Source organism: Branchiostoma lanceolatum, chromosome 14 (assembly GCF_035083965.1).
Source record: "Branchiostoma lanceolatum isolate klBraLanc5 chromosome 14, klBraLanc5.hap2, whole genome shotgun sequence".
Lineage (NCBI taxonomy): Eukaryota > Metazoa > Chordata > Leptocardii > Amphioxiformes > Branchiostomatidae > Branchiostoma > Branchiostoma lanceolatum.
The window spans coordinates 6,264,217-6,282,230 of record NC_089735.1 but is presented as its reverse complement, the minus strand read 5'-3'; the positions used below and the strand labels follow the sequence as shown (position 1 = coordinate 6,282,230).

At 41.1% G+C, this 18,014-nt stretch overlaps 2 protein-coding genes across 2 annotated transcripts; both read right to left on the bottom strand.

Moving 5' to 3' along the window:
• Window positions 1–190: 190 nt before the first annotated feature.
• On the bottom strand, window positions 191–9,366 carry LOC136448958 (SPARC-like). The gene is made up of 8 exons (XM_066448713.1): window positions 9,251–9,366; window positions 3,819–3,898; window positions 3,255–3,408; window positions 2,680–2,861; window positions 2,163–2,315; window positions 1,475–1,665; window positions 970–1,118; window positions 191–642 (listed from the first exon to the last, which is right to left on the bottom strand). Exons 2-8 carry the CDS (start codon window positions 3,876–3,878, stop codon window positions 614–616), a joined length of 918 nt encoding a protein of 305 aa, XP_066304810.1. The 5' UTR covers window positions 3,879–3,898; window positions 9,251–9,366; the 3' UTR covers window positions 191–613.
• A 4,114-nt stretch (window positions 9,367–13,480) lies between these two features.
• Window positions 13,481–17,939, bottom strand: LOC136449200 (glutamine amidotransferase-like class 1 domain-containing protein 1). The gene is made up of 8 exons (XM_066449082.1): window positions 17,807–17,939; window positions 17,387–17,463; window positions 16,523–16,628; window positions 15,398–15,505; window positions 15,066–15,163; window positions 14,306–14,399; window positions 13,893–14,004; window positions 13,481–13,519 (listed from the first exon to the last, which is right to left on the bottom strand). The coding sequence occupies exons 1-8, from the start codon at window positions 17,934–17,936 to the stop codon at window positions 13,495–13,497; spliced, it is 750 nt and encodes a 249-aa protein (XP_066305179.1). The 5' UTR covers window positions 17,937–17,939; the 3' UTR covers window positions 13,481–13,494.
• Between the last annotated feature and the right edge of the window lie 75 nt (window positions 17,940–18,014).

Below are 18,014 nucleotides of genomic sequence, written 5' to 3'. Positions count from 1 at the left end.
AACTTCCAAATTGAGCACTGACTGTGTGCTGTAACTGACTTGTAATATCATGTTCGGTGTCCATCAGACAAGGTTTTACAGATGTTAGCTCCACATCTGTGATGGGAATGGACATAAGGATACTGCACAACATGCATGTATTTGCAAGTCTACACCATTTTATCACAAAGTACAGACAAAAACGTCAAAATTGACATTGCTCAAATTTATTAAAAACAGTTAAGAGAAAGAGGCTGGTCATCAGGAATAAGTAGTTACATTGTATCATTGGAATAAAAACCCAGATTTCATCCGCAAGCATAAGATAATAATGCCATTGATAAACATGTACTGCTTACGTGAGCACACATGGCACAGACATTATACTTTTCATGGTTACCAAGTTATGGCTATTATATCATATCATTTACAGCTGTTAAGCAGTATTTGCTGTTGTTACACATTGTACAACATAGAAAAATAGAGGAGAAAATACATTACTAAGTCTAGAACTCTGCTACTAAAGTATACATCTACCTGGAGTCATAAATTTCAGTATCGAATTGTTCCAATGACTAGTAGCACCATATTTATTCCCCTGTATCAGTTGTATATTAACTGCTCTGGACACTTCTTAGTCAATCAGGTACTGCTTGATGTCCTCTGTAACAGATATGAGAGAATGATGATTAGAAATATGTAAGGCTTGTACACAGATCTAGAAGCTAGACCACAAACTAGAATAGTAGCAATAGGTTTGTTCCAAAATTATAAGGTAGCAACTTAAAAATAGATTTGTTCACAAGTCAGGTGCCTTGACCTTTGACATATTACCCACAGTGCATTTTGCTGCATGTGCGAAGATAGAACCATGAACCTCCATATTTTTTGGACGCCTGACATTACATATACATGTACTTCCAGTGATGGGCTGAAAGTTTACATAATCATGTTAATTTTCTTAATAAAGTGATTCTCCAGACATCTCACCTTCCTTCAGCTCCAGACAAGCTCCCCACTCGTACAGGGAGATTCTCTTGTCTCCGTCATCGTCACATGTCTTGAAGAAGGTGGTTGTGCAGTGCTCCATGGGGACCAGGGGAGCGCGCAGGGGGGCCAGCTCAGCATGGGTCAGGTACCTGCATACAGACACCAACATTGTAGCTGAACTGAACTGAACACTAACGATTGAAAAGTTGCTTTCTTCTCCTTCCACCATGCAAAACAAAACAAAATATGATGCTCAATCAATTTGCCATGTGCACTCTAGCTTCATTCATCCTTTCATGTATCTCCTCCCTTCCTCACTCCATTCCATTCTTTCATGTATCCCCTCCCTCCATTCCATTCTTTCATGCATCCCCTCCCTTCCTCCATCCCATCTTTTATACTAGTACTATGTTCTACGTTCACCTTAACATTCACTCACAATCTGACCAATCCTCACCAAGGCATACATGTACCTGGTAAGATAATCAACAGGAACACAACATACCTGTCCTTAGGGTGGATGTCCAGCTTGGAGAACATCCAGTGGATGGGGTAGACGTAGTGAGCGTAGTTCTTGCGGAAGTCACGCAGAAGGATGGTGGCCTCCCAGTCTCCACCGTCGGCGCGCTTCTTCAGGCGTCGCTCGTCCTCGTAGATCTTCTTGGCGTGGAACATCTCCTTGTCTGTCAGCAGTTCCTAAGAGGTAAACCATAGGAGATTTTGTATGAACCTACAATGCACTTGTATGTGTCAACTGTATCATGCTTTGAAAGTGATTTGCATCAAAGTGACTTTGAATGAATTTCTCAGACTGTGACAATTGTTTGATACTAATTTCATAAATGATGTTTTATCTTTTCTGAAGAACCCCACTTGAGCACACTAGACCTCATGTCACTGCAGTTTGCAGAAATTTTGGATGCAATTTGTAAAATGCCACTTGGCAGTGAGGAGAGAGGTGGTCAGGAATGTTTGCCTAAGCCTAGGCTATATGTGTATCATAGTCGTTCAGGGTATCTAGACACGACTTTCGATTAACTACGCACTGTCGCCGTGTGATGTTATTGTGTATGTATGGCACAAAAAGGACCAGGTATGGCAGGAATTACCAGGTACAGCAAGAATATCTAGCAGGTACTGCACAAATCCCTCAAACAAATGTAACAACTAGAGTCACTTCTTGCTGTCCATACCAGAGACATGCGCTGGACCAGGACGTTCTTGAGCCAGTCCCTCATACGCAGGGGGAACTCAGATAGCTCCTCCTCCTGACACTCCTCAATCTGCTTACAAGGGCCGTAGTAGTCCAGGTGGATCCTCACCCTTTTACCATCCTCACTGCTCTTCTGCAAGAGACATAAAATACTCAGATATCAACCAAAAGGTGTTTAATTCTTCAAAAACATGCTGAAAACATTGTTACATTGATATAGGACTAGTATCTATCATTCGATATTTGTATATTTACCAAAAGGTGTTTCATTAGTCCAAAATATGAGATTGTCACATTGATATAGGCTTCACTAAGTATCTATCATTTGAAGTGTAATTATAACATAGCAATTTTTCCTTCCTTCCCACTCAACTTCATGTCATGATGTTAAAGATTTTTTGTCTGTCCAAACATGCAAATATCCATCACGGGACGTAGAGAAAGGTTCAGGAGACAGCCCTGGACTGAGGTCTGGAGAGAAAGGCTGGAACTCGTACCAGGTCACATTTCTGCTTGAAGAGGTGGCACTCCGAGAGGTAAGTCTTGTTGGCAGTTGAGCAGACAGACAGACTGGGGTCTTCTGGCACGGGGCACTTCTTGGCGCAGACACAGATGGGCTTCAGGGTCTCATCAAGGTCACACACCTCTCCGCGCTTGCACTTCTTGTCGAAACAGGGATCTGCATCAATACAGTCAGTCTAACATCAGCAAATAAAACTTTCAGCACAAACACAACCTTTGAAAAGAAAATGAAAGCCTGTGGGTTTTTTTTTAAATTCACTTTAAAAACACAATTTTCAGTTAAGTATTCCTCTAAGATCATTTGATCGATGACACTGCAAAGATGATTCAAGACTATTACATCATGTTATCGTGAGACCAGAAAATAATCCTAGATGTTGTAATACAAGGTTCTCATTGCTTTGTATACCCTCAGACAGTTACACCCCAATGTTCTGAGCCCCCGAAAACCCACACCCCAACATTGGGGTGTCATAACATATGCTGCCCCCCTTAAACCAATGTCAACAGTATCTCGACCACCACAGCCACCATATATGTATGGCCTTACGTTTATCAATTTTCCCCTCATCATCATCATCATCCTCTTCCTCATCCTCATCATCATCTGCCTCCTCCTTCTCCATCTCATCATCCTTGCCTAGTGCCTCCAGGACATCATCAGCCTCCTCCATCTGCTCTTCAGTTGGCTCATCTTCAACGTCCTGTCAGAACACAACATCACATGTTGCACTCTTTAATACTGTATGGGAAACACTACTTTTTGGAATGGATCATATCATGAAATTATGCATTTTCCTCATCCTTGCACTCTTGCAGTGACATCATGCTTTGAAAGTCCCAATCCTGAGGAACTTACATTTACTTTCATTCCCACTTTTTCTTAAAAAAAGGGTGCTCTGGCAAGGTGTGTGAGTACAGTTCTCTTGTCCATGATCACCATGAAGAGGAGTAGCAGAGAAGAAATTTTCAGCGAGAAAGTAGAGTTAAATTACCAGACAACATTTACATGTACATGTATATATACAACTGCCAGAACCTCTAGTCTAAATTAATCGTAAATATACTGGTCTTCCACTGCAAGTTTGTGAAGCTTTTCTGAGATCCCTCTCACCTTTGCAGCCAAAGCTGTTCCAACCAGGACACCCAAAAGAAGTACTGCCCAGAACTTCATCGTGCTGATCAGTTTGACACCTGACCTAGAAAACAAAAAACAAGATGCCATGTTTAGAATAGTTGTCATGACATTGCAGCCCTGTGCTGGCAACATTCTGTAAAACACAAGGAACCAATTCTCAATGTGCTAATTATATCACTGACAACACTGTTGATAAACCAGTAAAACTTTGGCCTATACTTGGTAGAGACGTTACGTTGACATCTGAACTTAATTTGTGGGCCAAGATGACATATAGAGAATCTGGCAACACCTTGACAATCAGGAATGGATGGAGACTGGAAGACAAAAAAAGGAAACCTCAAAACCAGAGACTTCCATATCATTACCTACACTTCCACATATCCCATCATGTGCTTAATTGCTACCATGCACGAATGGCTGAGTGGCCTGGCTAGCGGACACAAGATCTAGAGGTCATGGGTTTGATGCCCAGCATTACTGACTAGATGTTGTGTCCTTGGAAAGGCACTTAACATGACTTTCTTCACTCAACCCAGGTGTATAAATGGGTACTACCAAACTTAGTTGGGGAGGTAAAAGGTAGTGAAAGGAGAGGGATGTGCTCCATCTTCCGATATCGTGCCCTAGACACAGTGGACAACAACAAACTGCCCCTACAGCCTCAAAAAGGGTATGGACTACCTTTGCCTTTTACCTTGACTATAAAATAATTGGAAAGTTAATTCATTGCCAACTTGGTAATCTTCACTTCCAGTACTCAGTCATCTGGTCCTGACAGCTGGCTGCTGACGTGGTTAGCTCACATGTGATCCAACAGTCCTGACAAACCTGTGTGTGACTTGGCAGTTACAACAGACATTACCTCACTGTCTACGGCAGGGTCCACTCCAACATTCAGGAGACCTTCTGGGTCAGGTGTGGGGAAATAAATATAAACCAAATGTGTCTTAGGGAGGAGGTTACCTCCTTGGGCTCTTTCCAACTTCCATTATCATATCATCCTTCTGTCTGTTCCCCTTGAGTCTTGATAGACAAAAATTGAAATCTATGACGTTTTCATCAAGTCGTCAACAGTCACAGTGCCATAAAACTTTTGCAAAATCAAGATGACGCCATACTTAATTTGCCTCCTTAAATAGCATTTCAAAAGGTCAAGAGGTTCAAATGCTCCGCTAATTAATACTACATGGTCACTATGCTATTCTGTAACGTTCAGAAACTTCCCAAATGCAATAATTCAACCATCCGATGATTACAGCTTGCTTTGAACAAGCTCAGTTGCTTTGAATTAGACTTTAGAGGCTGGCTATAAATTATCTACAAATAGTACGATTGAAGTGGCCAAATAGGTATGTCTTGCAGAAAAAGGCATGTAGCCCCCCTAATTAATGTCCCCCTGGGTTAGAGATATTGCTGTAGCCTGCTTTGTAAATCTTCCAGTATAGCCTGGTAACTGCACCATCATGGGCTCCCCAGTGCTGGGAGTGTTGATGCTGGGAGTCTTCAGACTTGCCCGCCCGCCTAGTTCGTTAGCTCAAGCCCATGAATTTTTCAAGGATTAGTTTCAATTAATTCACTTCCAGTCTCTACAGGCAGGTAGTTATTAGAAAGGCCAGCTGGAAAGAGAGGCTGTCAGAAAAAGACGATTGGACTTGTAAAACACCACTAAGCCGGCCGTTGAGAATGGTTACCAGGTTACTTCCACTTTTGAACTCAAGTAACTGCCTGCTGTCTTGGCTGTCTTGGATACAGAAGTGGATCCAGCTGTCCTGAGCCATCTTTCAGTCTCCAGGCTCTTCAGGAACGCTTTTGAGACTTCCTGCCTTGCTGAGCTCTCTGCTGATAAAAGCTGAGAACTTGTGACCATATGGCCAAAATCCTGCTGAGATGTCTAACATGTGTGCACTGAGCTATCAGTATTTTCCTTGGGATTGATAGACTCTATCATAGAGAAAAAATAAGCATCCCCAAAATCCAATAGTTGTGGAAAGAGCGATCTTCATTACAGTATATGTGTCAGGGGTTGAATGAGAAAAAGCAAAATGAAGGCAGTCAACCTCTGGAGGTTGTTACCAGTGGCATGCCCGGATATTAGTCTGGATGCCAGACTGTTTCAAGGGCCTGCACAGGGAAGCTCATCAGCCCCATAGCTAAGGGCGGCTTTAGACTGCTGAGTTAGACCCTGAGCTGCAGGCCCTGGAAACAGTCTGACATCCAGGCTACCTAGTTCAGTACCTTGCAAGGGCTAACAAGCCCTTACAAGATTGAAGAAGATGGGGCTGCATCTTGACATTTCCTCTAGCTGAGCTACTTAAACGAAAAACTATCATTTGTGTGCTGGTCTGAGGCACATTTTTTTATCCTACAGTATACCTTTCTTTCATAATTTTTCACGTTTGTGCCACTTAAACCTTGTGGTGTGGTAAAAATCAAGAGCTGATGGTGTCTTTGAGTTTATGAAAGACTGAGTCTAGGTCCATGTAGCCTGGATGGCAGACCTACAATCTCTGAAATATCTATCTATCTTATCGTAGAGGTTGGGGGTCTGGCATCCAGGCTAAGGTACATGGTGTTGAGTTCACAGGTCACAGTGAAAACCACCAACTCTCTTTGAGATAAGCATTGCAAACTTGCAACCTATTACTTAACAGAAGAAAACCCTCACTGTACATCAGCAAGTGCACCTTTTAAAGTGGCTTTTAGTTTGTTCCATGTTGCACACATTGAAGCCAGACTGCTGCAGCACACATGCTTGACGAGTTTCACCTTCTGAACTGGAGGTCTGTCCCTCTTCCTACTTAAACAGTCCTGCCAACTTCCTATGCTTGGAATTTCAAGTCTGGCCACGAAAAATACATGTCACCCAACAGACAGAACTTTGGAAGAAGGAGAGCAGGCCTTAACTGTACAAACCAAAATTTGAGTAGTAAAAATTCTCCATCAGATTCAAAACAGTGTTGTTGGAACACTAGACAAATCATTTCAATGTAGAGCACTTTCAGAACTCCTTTGACCAGGGCTGTCTCCAGCTTTGATTTTTTCTGTCCCCCTCATTACATGTTGTTAATTTTTCCTTGTTAAATCTGTCATTTTAAGCTTTTCATCAATGTTCAGATTTTTGGATGGACAGGGACAGGGTGAAATTTTTGTCAGTCTCTACAAACAATAGAATGGTCTTTATCAAAGGTCAAATCTATCATTATCAATGGCTGCCCGTAGGTCTAAAGACAACCGAAACGGTATCGAACCGGTTCGCATAGGCGTGGCAAATGTAAGGCGTGGCAAGTATAAGCATGGCAAGTGTAAAGTAGGCCTTTATCAATTTTTTTTGATTGGACCAGACATATGTTTCAGATTAAGGTCTCCCCAAACACATCAAAGTAAAAAATTTAACTAATCTTAATTAATCACACATTGTTAAAATGTTGGGAGTAAGCAAACTCTTCTACTGATATACTGTAAATCTTTAAATGTTTGCAGTGGGTTATTTTCATGATTTTCAGAGCCTCTCCACTGCAATATTATGACACTGCAGTATAACATTATACTATCAAATTATACATAAAACTGAGAAATGTTTGGACATGGTAAAATTAAGACTTAGCAGTATAACATTAATGGTTGAAACAATAATAGCGACAATTATGGAAGAAAGAACAGTTTGCAGTGTTATAAGTTTGAGATGCATGGAAAAAACAGATAAAACTCTAAAATTTTCTGCAGTAAGACCTGGAGCCCTCTAATCTGCAAGAGACACCAGAAGTCTAGATCATCTTGCTCTGGATGATAGCTTTGTTTGAATTCTTAATTTGTACCATATGACTTGGAACCATGCAGTTTTCTTGGAAACCAGAACACAAGTGCCTCTAACAATAGAAAGTCACATCCATCAACCTTTCTGTGATGCAGAGACAGACTCCATACTCTGTTGCCAAATGGACTGAATAATATGCCAGAGGAGTTAGCGGGCTATGGGAGTATAGTTTGAAACCTGCTAACTCCTCTGGTATGTTATTCAGCCTATTTCAGTATTTGGCCAATTTCTACTATTTTTCCAGCAACCTATGAAGTCTGGCAGAGAATGGCTTTTGTAAAATAAAATTAAGTCAATTAAGCTGGATGCCAGACTGTTTCCAGGGCCTTCACAGACACTGGAAAATTTCCTTGGGCCTAGATAGAGTCAAAGAGCTGGCCAGATCATGTGGACCCTGGAAATAGTCTGGCACCCAGGCTAGACAATAGAGGACATCTTTTTAAAAGCATAATTAAATCTTTTTTTTCTTTTGGTACTAGATCTACCTGAAGGAAGTATTGCACATCTGGTGTATTTCCCATGATCACCCCACCTACAGCGTTCTTGACTTTGAACTGTCTGGAGACTAAAAGCGAAAAACACTCTCTTCTCCAGGATGTCAATGACCTGGATCTTGCTCAATTCAACCACTGGCACAGCACAGAACAGTCCCAGATGGAAGGCAGTGGAAAACTGTCAAACTCAAAAGCCCCAGAGTAGTAAGCATTTTCCCAGTAAGTGGCAAGTACATTGTAAAGCCAAGCCCTATCAGCTGAGCATTTTTAGAGGTCATTTACCACCAGTCTAGTAGGATGGCTATTCTATCAGAGGTCAGGAAGGAAGACAGTCTTGAAGAAGGTCCTGTGCCAGGGGTTCAGGAAGTAAGAAGTCTGGGAGTTGTCCCAGCATCAAACAAACATGTGCCCCTTGTGGCTGGCCCCATGGGGAAAATGTGGACAGGACAAAAGTTGTCTCTGAACCAACAGTGACAGAAGAATTGTGTATAACTGTGAAAAGCAGAAGCTCCATCCTAAGGTGCACTAAACATGTGGAACAGCAGCCTTTACTGACTGCGTAGTTACTCAAGACAGAACTGAGGGTTCTTAGGTTTTGGAAGAGAGCCAACCGCCAACCAACACAGTGGTGGTCATGGCTTTGGTTTATGAAAAGAAGACCACTTCAGTTCCTCAAGGGATTTATAAAAACATCAGTAGCACCAAGAAGGCAAAATTTAAGAGAATGGCATGAAGTACAGACCTGAAAAATATCATAAATTTGCACAACTATATGATAATTTCTTTCACACCCATGTTTTAAAATACATACATCACTCTTACTTTCCAAATGTTTATACCTGTATGTTATGTATACATCATGATTGGTAAACTGATATGTCCTACAGCTGTAATGCTACCTTAAAGCTAACATATCTTGACACCTTCTAACACCAACATGAAATTCATGTGAAGTTGCTGTTTCTCATGTTCAAGCCTTTGTGAAAAGTATCATCATACGTTTCCTTTATATTTCCACACAACTTCTGTACTCTGAGCCATTAGAAAGATGGGGTGGCTTGAGTATATTTGGTACTTAAAGAAGTATGTGTACTCACCCAAACAGCAGTTAGCTTGCCACGTCAACACAGGCCTCCTTCCTCTGGATTGTGTCTTGGGGTTCTGACCAGACTGCCACAGCTTAGCGAAATTCCACTGCTGGTCTTTCTTAATCGAGATCGTTCCATCTCCTTATCACTAGGGGTGATCACAGTGTCCGGATTTTGTTTTACCTCTCATTCTTCTTTATTCACAACAACTTGGAAACAAGTTTAAATGTAGAATATATTTCTTTATCTTTCATACTCTATATGTAAGATAATTAGAGTTTTTTGTGCTAAACAAAAGCGAATTTGGAAAAGAAATCTCCCTCCTTTAAAAGTGTTGGACTTAGTGCCAAGGTGCCAGCCCAGCAGGGCAGATCAAATGGCAAGGCCAGCTGGGGCTTATTACTGGCAGAAACCTCAAAGATCTGGAACCATGTTGAACCAGAACAATAGCCAAGCTGTCCAGTGCAAACTTACAAACATCAGACTATTGTTTGTTTCCATGTTTTCTTTGTGGTGTGTAGTGGTTTAAGGTCCAATCAACAGGTAATTAGGCTTGACAGTAAACCAGGAAAGGACAACTGTAAACCCCCAAATGACTACAAGGGTCCCATAAGGGTATTGCATGTGTACAGAGTGCTATTTTATAGCCTGGATGCCAGACTGTTTCCAGGGCCTACACAGGCCAGCTTCTCGGCTTCAGGGCCAACATGCCACCAAGGAAATTTTACTACAGGCACCACTGGCACTCAGGGAACTGAAGAGCTGGCCTGTGGGCCCTGGAAACAATTTGGCATCCAGGCTAGCTATTTTAATTCTCCAAGCAGAGGTTTCGATCCCTTCATGAAGGGAGGGCAGCGTTAAAAATCCTGGCCACTACTAGTACTAACATTAGATCAAAATCTTTGCTTGGAGAATAAGCTATTTCATTATAAATACTGAAGAAGCAGGCAAGTTTCTGGCTAGTAATAATGAATTCCTGCCACAGGACACAGAAAGGTGCAAATTCAGGCCAGCCGATAACGCTTAACGGTAAATTCAGGCCGGCCGATAACGCTTAACGGTAAATTCAGCATTTTTAGAACATGAGACACCCCTGAAGACGACGGTTTTTTGCCACTAGTTGTCCTTATCTTGTGGCAAGAGACCTATTACGCTATGCCATTCTGGCACGCCTGCTCCGAACCCTTTAGATTCGGCGGCGACAGGAAATTTCATGCTCACGATGACGAGCGCCGAAGGCGCGACGAAAATTTTGAAATCTTGACCCTCTGAAAAGCTATTTCCTGCATTCTGAAGGGGGGATTTTGCTGAAGAGTAAGCTAAGTTTTATGACATCTCTATTTGAAAAAAAAATACAGAAGAGTTTCAGGTTGATTTTTGAGGGGCGTCACGCCCTCCAGACCTCGCCGGAGCTGCGACATGCTCCCGGGGAAAATTCTTGACACCCTGAACCGCTATTTCTTGCATTTCCATGGGCAAATATTACTGGTAATGTAAGTTAAGTTTAGTGATATCTCTGTTTGTGAAAAAATACAGAAGAGTTTCAGCTTGAGTTTTGGGGGTCGACGCGCCCCTGACAATATTTTTCGACGGAGGCCCGGCATGCACCTGGGGAAAATCGTAAAATCTTGAACCAGGAAACGCTTAATTTCCTGAATTTTTAGGAGAAAACTTTGTTAGTAGAGTGATGAATAGAAGTGTTTCAGCTTAAAATTCTGTGGGGGGCGCCCTACCGACATATTTTCGCCGGAGCCGTGTGCTCCCTGGAGAAAATTTTGAAATCTTGTCCCACTGAAATGCTTTTTCCTGCGTAACGAGGAATTACTCAATAACGATTAACATTGAATTCAGGATGACAAATAACGCTTAACGAGGAATTAAAACGACCAGTAACGCTTCACGAGTAATATAACGATAACGCTTAACGGTAAATTCAGGGCGGCCGGTAACGATTAACGGTGAATTAAAATCGCACGTAACGCTTCACGAAAAAGGGCATGCAGACCCTCTTCTATGGAGGCCTCCTGCTGTCTTGTCTCATGCCATGGTTCCCAAAGATGGCAGTACCTGTGCATGTGGTACATGCATTTCTGGGCTTTTTATCAAGATGTCTGTGGCAACTGGAGTGATCTTTTGGGAATTATTCTTTGATCAATGTCTTTACTCAGCATGTATTCTTTTAGGCCTCCTATTCAAAACAAGCTTGAAGCTTTTATTCCCTCTTTTCATACTTGAGTCCATAGGTAAATTTGCACTCATAATATACCTGTTGGTCTTATTGAAGGTCTTATCACTATAACACAGGGTAGAAGGAAGGGCCATGCATGCAAAATCTTCCTTATCCCATACAAGATGGAACAGATCTTTTGTGAACATAATTGCCTGAGCTCACACTTTTCAAAAACACATCTCTGGTAGAATTTACAGCTCAATGTTTTTTAAACAGCCAAAGGAGTTCCACAGCATCATAATCCAAAATTTACACCATTATTCTTGTTCTCTTTATGCATGCAAATGATGCCCTGATTTACTGGAATTGCAGTGCATAATATTCATCACCCACACCATGATAATTAAGTTCTCAGCATGAACCATATTCAATAGTCAAATAAAGGCCTAATTTGCATAATCTGTGTCTGATAATTTTAATTTCCCCAAAAAATTGTCGTTAATTTAGCAAATGAAGTCTGAATTTGAATAATTGATCTTCCTCCCATTTTTCTCCAAACAAAGAAATTAAGAATGAATAAATGTTGGGCCCCCTGGACACTTCCTCTAGAACTGCAGTTATTTGTGTCTTTGAAAACATGATAATATTGTCATGATTTGTCTGTACAGGAACTTTTTGGCCTTACAATCTATAGAAAGAGGTAAAAGAATCTACCCCCAACCAGCTTTCAATGGGGATATGTTGTAGCCTCCTATATTGCAGGACTTCTGGGCAGCACCAGTGTTTATATTGGGGGAGTGCTGATTCACGATTTTCAACATATTGGGGCCTGGTTCTTTGAATTCTTAATCATTTCTTTTGCTGGAGCAGACCAAAAGCATACCTTCTGCGGGCGGCAATACAATTTCTCCATCAAAAGAACCTGTCCCTGATATGTTGAAAATCGTGAATCAGCCCTCCCTCCAAAAAACACTGCCGCCGCCCAGATGACATGCAAAGGAGGCTTTCTGGTCACTTTCTGCCCTCAGAGTCAGACACTGTGCTAACAAGAGTACATGTACCCAGACAGACAGTCCAAGGCTGTGATGCCATGACATAATGTCTTGCTATAGTACAGTGAATAATCAAAATGATCTCGAACTAGTGTAGCTCAAATGAACTAAACGAACAAACGAGCTAATCTTCCAATAGTCGTGACATTAAGAAGACAAACACTATGTATGTACAGTTCATTGTTCAAATCCCCCAGCTCTTTTCCAGGAATACAAAGGACTGCAACCCTTTCCAGTAACGTGCATGTCGGGTGAGCGACATAGCTGGGATTCAAACTTACGATCACGACTTATTGATCCAGAGTCAGGATCACTAACCACTGGACTACACACTGCCAGTGGCAGGACATAAAGCACAAACAGACAAGACTTTGGCCATGAGAAATTTTAATATCATATTATAGATTAGATATTGCTTGTTAGTAGGGTATTCCTTTGATGATGGGAAAGGACTTAAGATTTAAGGTAAACTCTAGGCCAGCCACAAAACACATGTCTTTTTCTACCATGTGAACTAGGAATGTCATGTGATCCAATAAGATCATAAACCATGGGGTCCAGCTATGGAATTGCAACAATTTGATCTCATGTTCTTTTGATTGCATTTAATGTTTGAATAATATCATTTGAAATTTGCCTGTAGTAACAAATTATTCATTGCACAAGCTTTATACTATCAATCACATTGAAAAGTACAGGTTTTATAACCTGCATATAACAAACAACATGGAGAATGACTTTATGTATGGAATAGGAGTCCAGAATCTATGCTTCTTATCTAACATTATTTCTTGTTACATCCCTATACTTTCTTGTTCAGCTTCTGACCTGCCACTTGTTTACTCCAGGACTTCATGAGTCACAATCCAAACCTTTGAGTTATTTTGCAATGGAGCACCAGAAGGTATGCTAAAGCTGGAAAAGTCTAAGATGATGGAAACCTTGAAGTTCTTGTGTAGATGTTGAGTGGAAGATGCTCTGCCTTTATGTACAGTCTCGCCAATGTCATGTTTTTGCTGCATTTGTCATCATCAGCTTGGCATCTGTTTACCTTGCCTGTGAATGACATTTTTAAAGAGTCAAAAACTGAAAACAACAGTTGTGATTAAAAGAAACATAACTCAGACATATAAGTATTTTAATTCACAAGTCTTGATGATGTCGCAGTTAGTTAAACAGTGCATGGTACTGTGATAAAAAGTATTTTAAAAGATTTGCCTCAACCACTGGAATTGTATTCAAAACATTGCTGTCCAAATTATAAGTACAGTACTTCTAACTACCAACAGGACTAAGTCAGATGTATGAATGGGATGGGCCTAAATCAGATACAAAGATGTTAGAGTAGGCATGTGACTTTTCTCTCATTTCCTATTAAACTAAAATCGTGAGTTACATGACCGTGTTATGATCCCACCAATGGTTTTACCTGGCATTGCACAGGAGGATGAGGTTTTGCACAGCGACCACCGTCGACTCTTCGTTCTGTCCTGTGATGAGGTTCTGATCAACCACTACATGGACCTGGTCCGCCTTGCTGGCTGTTAAACAATAACAAAAAGGGAAGTCACTCTAATTTGTTGAAATGAAAAATCATTTATGTTAATCTATTGGCTGCACATAACTTTGATGTTTGTGTAGTATTTTCACATTTATGAGTATGCTAACCAGTACCAGCTTTGAATGTGTACAATGTAAATAATGCTTTATAAATGTACCTCCACATTTATGTTTCTTTCTCGATTTCTCAATTTTAATCTGGTACCGGGTATATATATATAAAAACAAATCAATTGTACATGCATGTTTACTGTCAAACAGGAGACACAGTCTCAGCCTTACCACTGTACACTGCACCATTGTCCTTGATGAAGTCCTCTATAATCAGTGGCAAGTTAGCAAAAGATGGACTCCTCGCTAAACTCAACACAGACGGCTGAAGATATGGGGAAGAGAAAAGGTAGACATTGGTCACCATTCATTTCTCTGAACATTGATCTAATGGTGGGATGTGATGTGCTGTCTTTGCTCTCCAATAAAACTTTCTTGGCAACAGACTTTAGGATTTTGCCTACAACATATATTGCTTAGAATATACTACTGGAGCTGACAAATGAACTAAACGTACAAAACTTGTACATAATATACCAATGATTGTTGATCAACTTTAGAATAACTTCATACCAGCTGTCTTACTGGGTGAAAGTGTATACCATTATGATTACAAACCAGAAAATATGCTGTACTGGGCTGTATCCAAGGAAATTTGCTAGTGGGAACGGACAAAGATTTCACCTCTGAGGGCCAAAACCGTAACTCCATGACATGAAATTTTTTTGTTGCCACAAGTGCATGCCTTTGACCCTAACTGTTCCACAAAAAAAATCACTGAAACACTGAGTACAACGGACAAAAATCTAAAGCTTTAGACAGCCCTGGAGGAAATAAACACGGAAACTGGAGGAAATGCACTTCTTTTTACCAAAGGTGTCTGAGAAAGACAGTGTAGTTGCCTTAAAGTAGATGTCTAAAAACAAAAATACTACATTTATACTATAGTTACTAGAGACTGAGTTTTAAATTAATTAAAAGTTGAATCTACCCCAGTTAAACTGTAACTTGAGAAGGTCCATGTCAGTCTGTCATCTTTCATGGCACCACACAGACCTGCTACTCCCAGTCCTATTGCACAAACTGGCTCTGAAAACAACATGTGTAAAAATGTAATCCAGTAACAGGTGTAAAAATGTAATGCAGTAACAGGTGTAAAAATGTAATGCAGTAACAGATATAAACATGTATTAACAGGTGTAAGAATGCAATTCAGTAAAAGGTGCAAAATTGATTTTGACCAAAAGGTGTCAAATATATGTACCAGTACCATCTAGGTTGGTACTACAGAAAACACAGTTTACGGCTATGGATATCACTTACTCCTCTCTGCAACTGCTTGGTTAAGAACAGCTGCCACATCTGCATCCTTTGCCAGGTCATACAGGGCACCAGGTGCAGGGGGTACCAGCACAGCAGCGTAACGGGAAACTGCAGGCATTAAGGTAGTAGAAAAGGAGAGTCAGTCAAGTTTCTCATGTATCAAAATTTGTGTGGATGGTGTACAGTATCAGAGACAGGTCATGTTTGTGTGGATGGTGTTCAGTACCAGGGATAGGTAATGTTTGTGTGGCTGGTGTTCAGTACCAGGGACAAGTCATGTTTGTGTGGATGGTGTTCAGCACCAGGGACAGGTTAGGTTTGTGTGGATGGTGTTCAGTACCAGAGACAGGTCATGTTTGTGTGGATGGTGTTCAGTACCAGAGACAGGTCATATTTGTGTGGATGGTGTTTAGTACCAGGGACAGGTCAAGTTTGTGTGGATGGTGTTCAGCACCAGAGACAGGTTATGTTTGTGTGTGTGGTGTTCAGTACCAGAGACAGGTCATGTTTGTGTGGATGGTGTTCAGTACCAGGGACAGGTCAAGTTTGTGTGGATGGTGTTCAGAAATAGAGACAGGTTATGTTTGTGTGAATGGTATTCAGGGACAGGTTATGTTTGTGTAGATGGGGCTCAGTATCAGGGACAGGTCATGTTTGTGTGTGTGTGGTGTTTAGTACCAGAGACAGGTTAGGTTTGTGTGGATGGTGTTCAGTACCAGAGACAGGTCATATTTGTGTGGATGGTGTTCAGAAATAGAGACAGGTTATGTTTGTGTGAATGGTATTCAGGGACAGGTTATGTTTGTGTAGATGGGGCTCAGTATCAGGGATAGGTAATGTTTGTGAGGATCATGTATGTGTGGATGGTGTTCAGTACCAGGGAAATGTTATGTGTGGATGGTGTTCAGTACTAGGGACAGGTAATGTTTGTGTGGATTGATCTGCCTACAACACTGATACAGGTAAAAGATTTGGTCATTACTTGAGACGAAAATCATCATATTCTACAAGCCTTTTACCTTTATGACACCTTATGCACACTGACTTGCTCAACTGCTCATGTTGTTGTACAAAATTCATATGAAATACAGTAAAAATGGGCAGAGGTGAAAACGAGGAGCTCACCATCTATGGCGTCCAGTCTTGTGGGTGTGGCCACACTCTTGGACCGGAAATCATTCAACCAGCGCCGACTGGAATCATCTTGTTGCACAAACTCAATCGCCTTCCCCTACAGGGTACAATATGATTTTTCTATGATGGTGAAAACTTCCTTTTGAACATTTATCAATACAGAACATAATAGGTATATTCACAGATCCATATATGCATAAGCAGGTCAAAGGTGAAGGTCCCTGACTTACAGTTCTCGTCTCCATCATGTTTTGAACATGTCCAGATATACATGTCCTCCGTCAGTCGGATTGCATAGCAATGTCCAGACATTTTTTTACTGTAATTCTTGATTTGTTAACTGTAACTTAATTTTAGCTGATTTAACAACTTCACTAATCAACAGCTAAAATTTCATCATTGCTAATATTTGATCACTAATATTTGAGACAGTAATGTTTGTTCCCACCGTTAAAATTAAGTGACGTGACCTACTCCATTTTCCCTCAACCGCTATATTTTCCTGCCGCTATATCAAAGTGATTTACAGTATGTGTATCAGGGGCCTTTGCATTTGACCTGCTAGGGGCCTTCACCTTTGACCTGCCCATGCACAGTTGGATTGCTGGACCAAGGAGGTTAACTTGGCTGAACACACTTTGATATATTGTCAACTTTGTATAACTGTATATACACAGCCTTATGCTTCTTTTATCACTTATGTACATATGTAAATTCTGTGGTGTTCATATGTGTCATGTAGTTTTGTCCAGTCAGTTTGGACCACAGGAAGAGTAGATGTGTATAAGCTAATTGTGGATCCCAATAAACTCAAACTTATTGGCATCCTGCTCAATCTTTTTCAGTTCTACTCACATTTGGTGTGGCCAGTTGAAGTGTGAAGGCAGAGTTTAGCAGGGTGACTGCCTGGATGAACGGCTGTGTTGACACACCTGCACAAAACATGCATTTAGTCATTTTAGCGATAATCTGAGGAAAATGACATTGGCAATATCACATATTGTGTTTTCTGGGGTTTACTCAAGTCCCATATTCTGCTATTGAAACACCCCTGCAGTTCCAAGGAGGTTATATAGACCAAGGAGGTTAAATATACCTCCTTGTATAGACTATATAACCTCCTTGGCAGTTCTAAAGAGTGCTGCCAGAGGGCCCAAACTTGTGTCACTTCTTTCTGAGCACAAGACTTATCTACCTCCCCAAAATCATGACCACAGCTTATCCAGAAAAAAAAACACCATCCCACTGCATTACCACGCTACCATTAGCTCCTACCGTCTATAGCTGCACTACAGATGACCAAACAGCATGGCTTAGCAGTGGACATGATTCCTGAAAGCACAGCCAGCTGACGGTGACCACTTCCGGGTTTTACTTCCGGGTTAGCTGTGATCGGACGTCTCATGACCCGATGACTAATTAGGGACAATCCAACCATGCTATGGTGTGATCTCTTATCTTCATCAAAGAGTGTTTATACGTA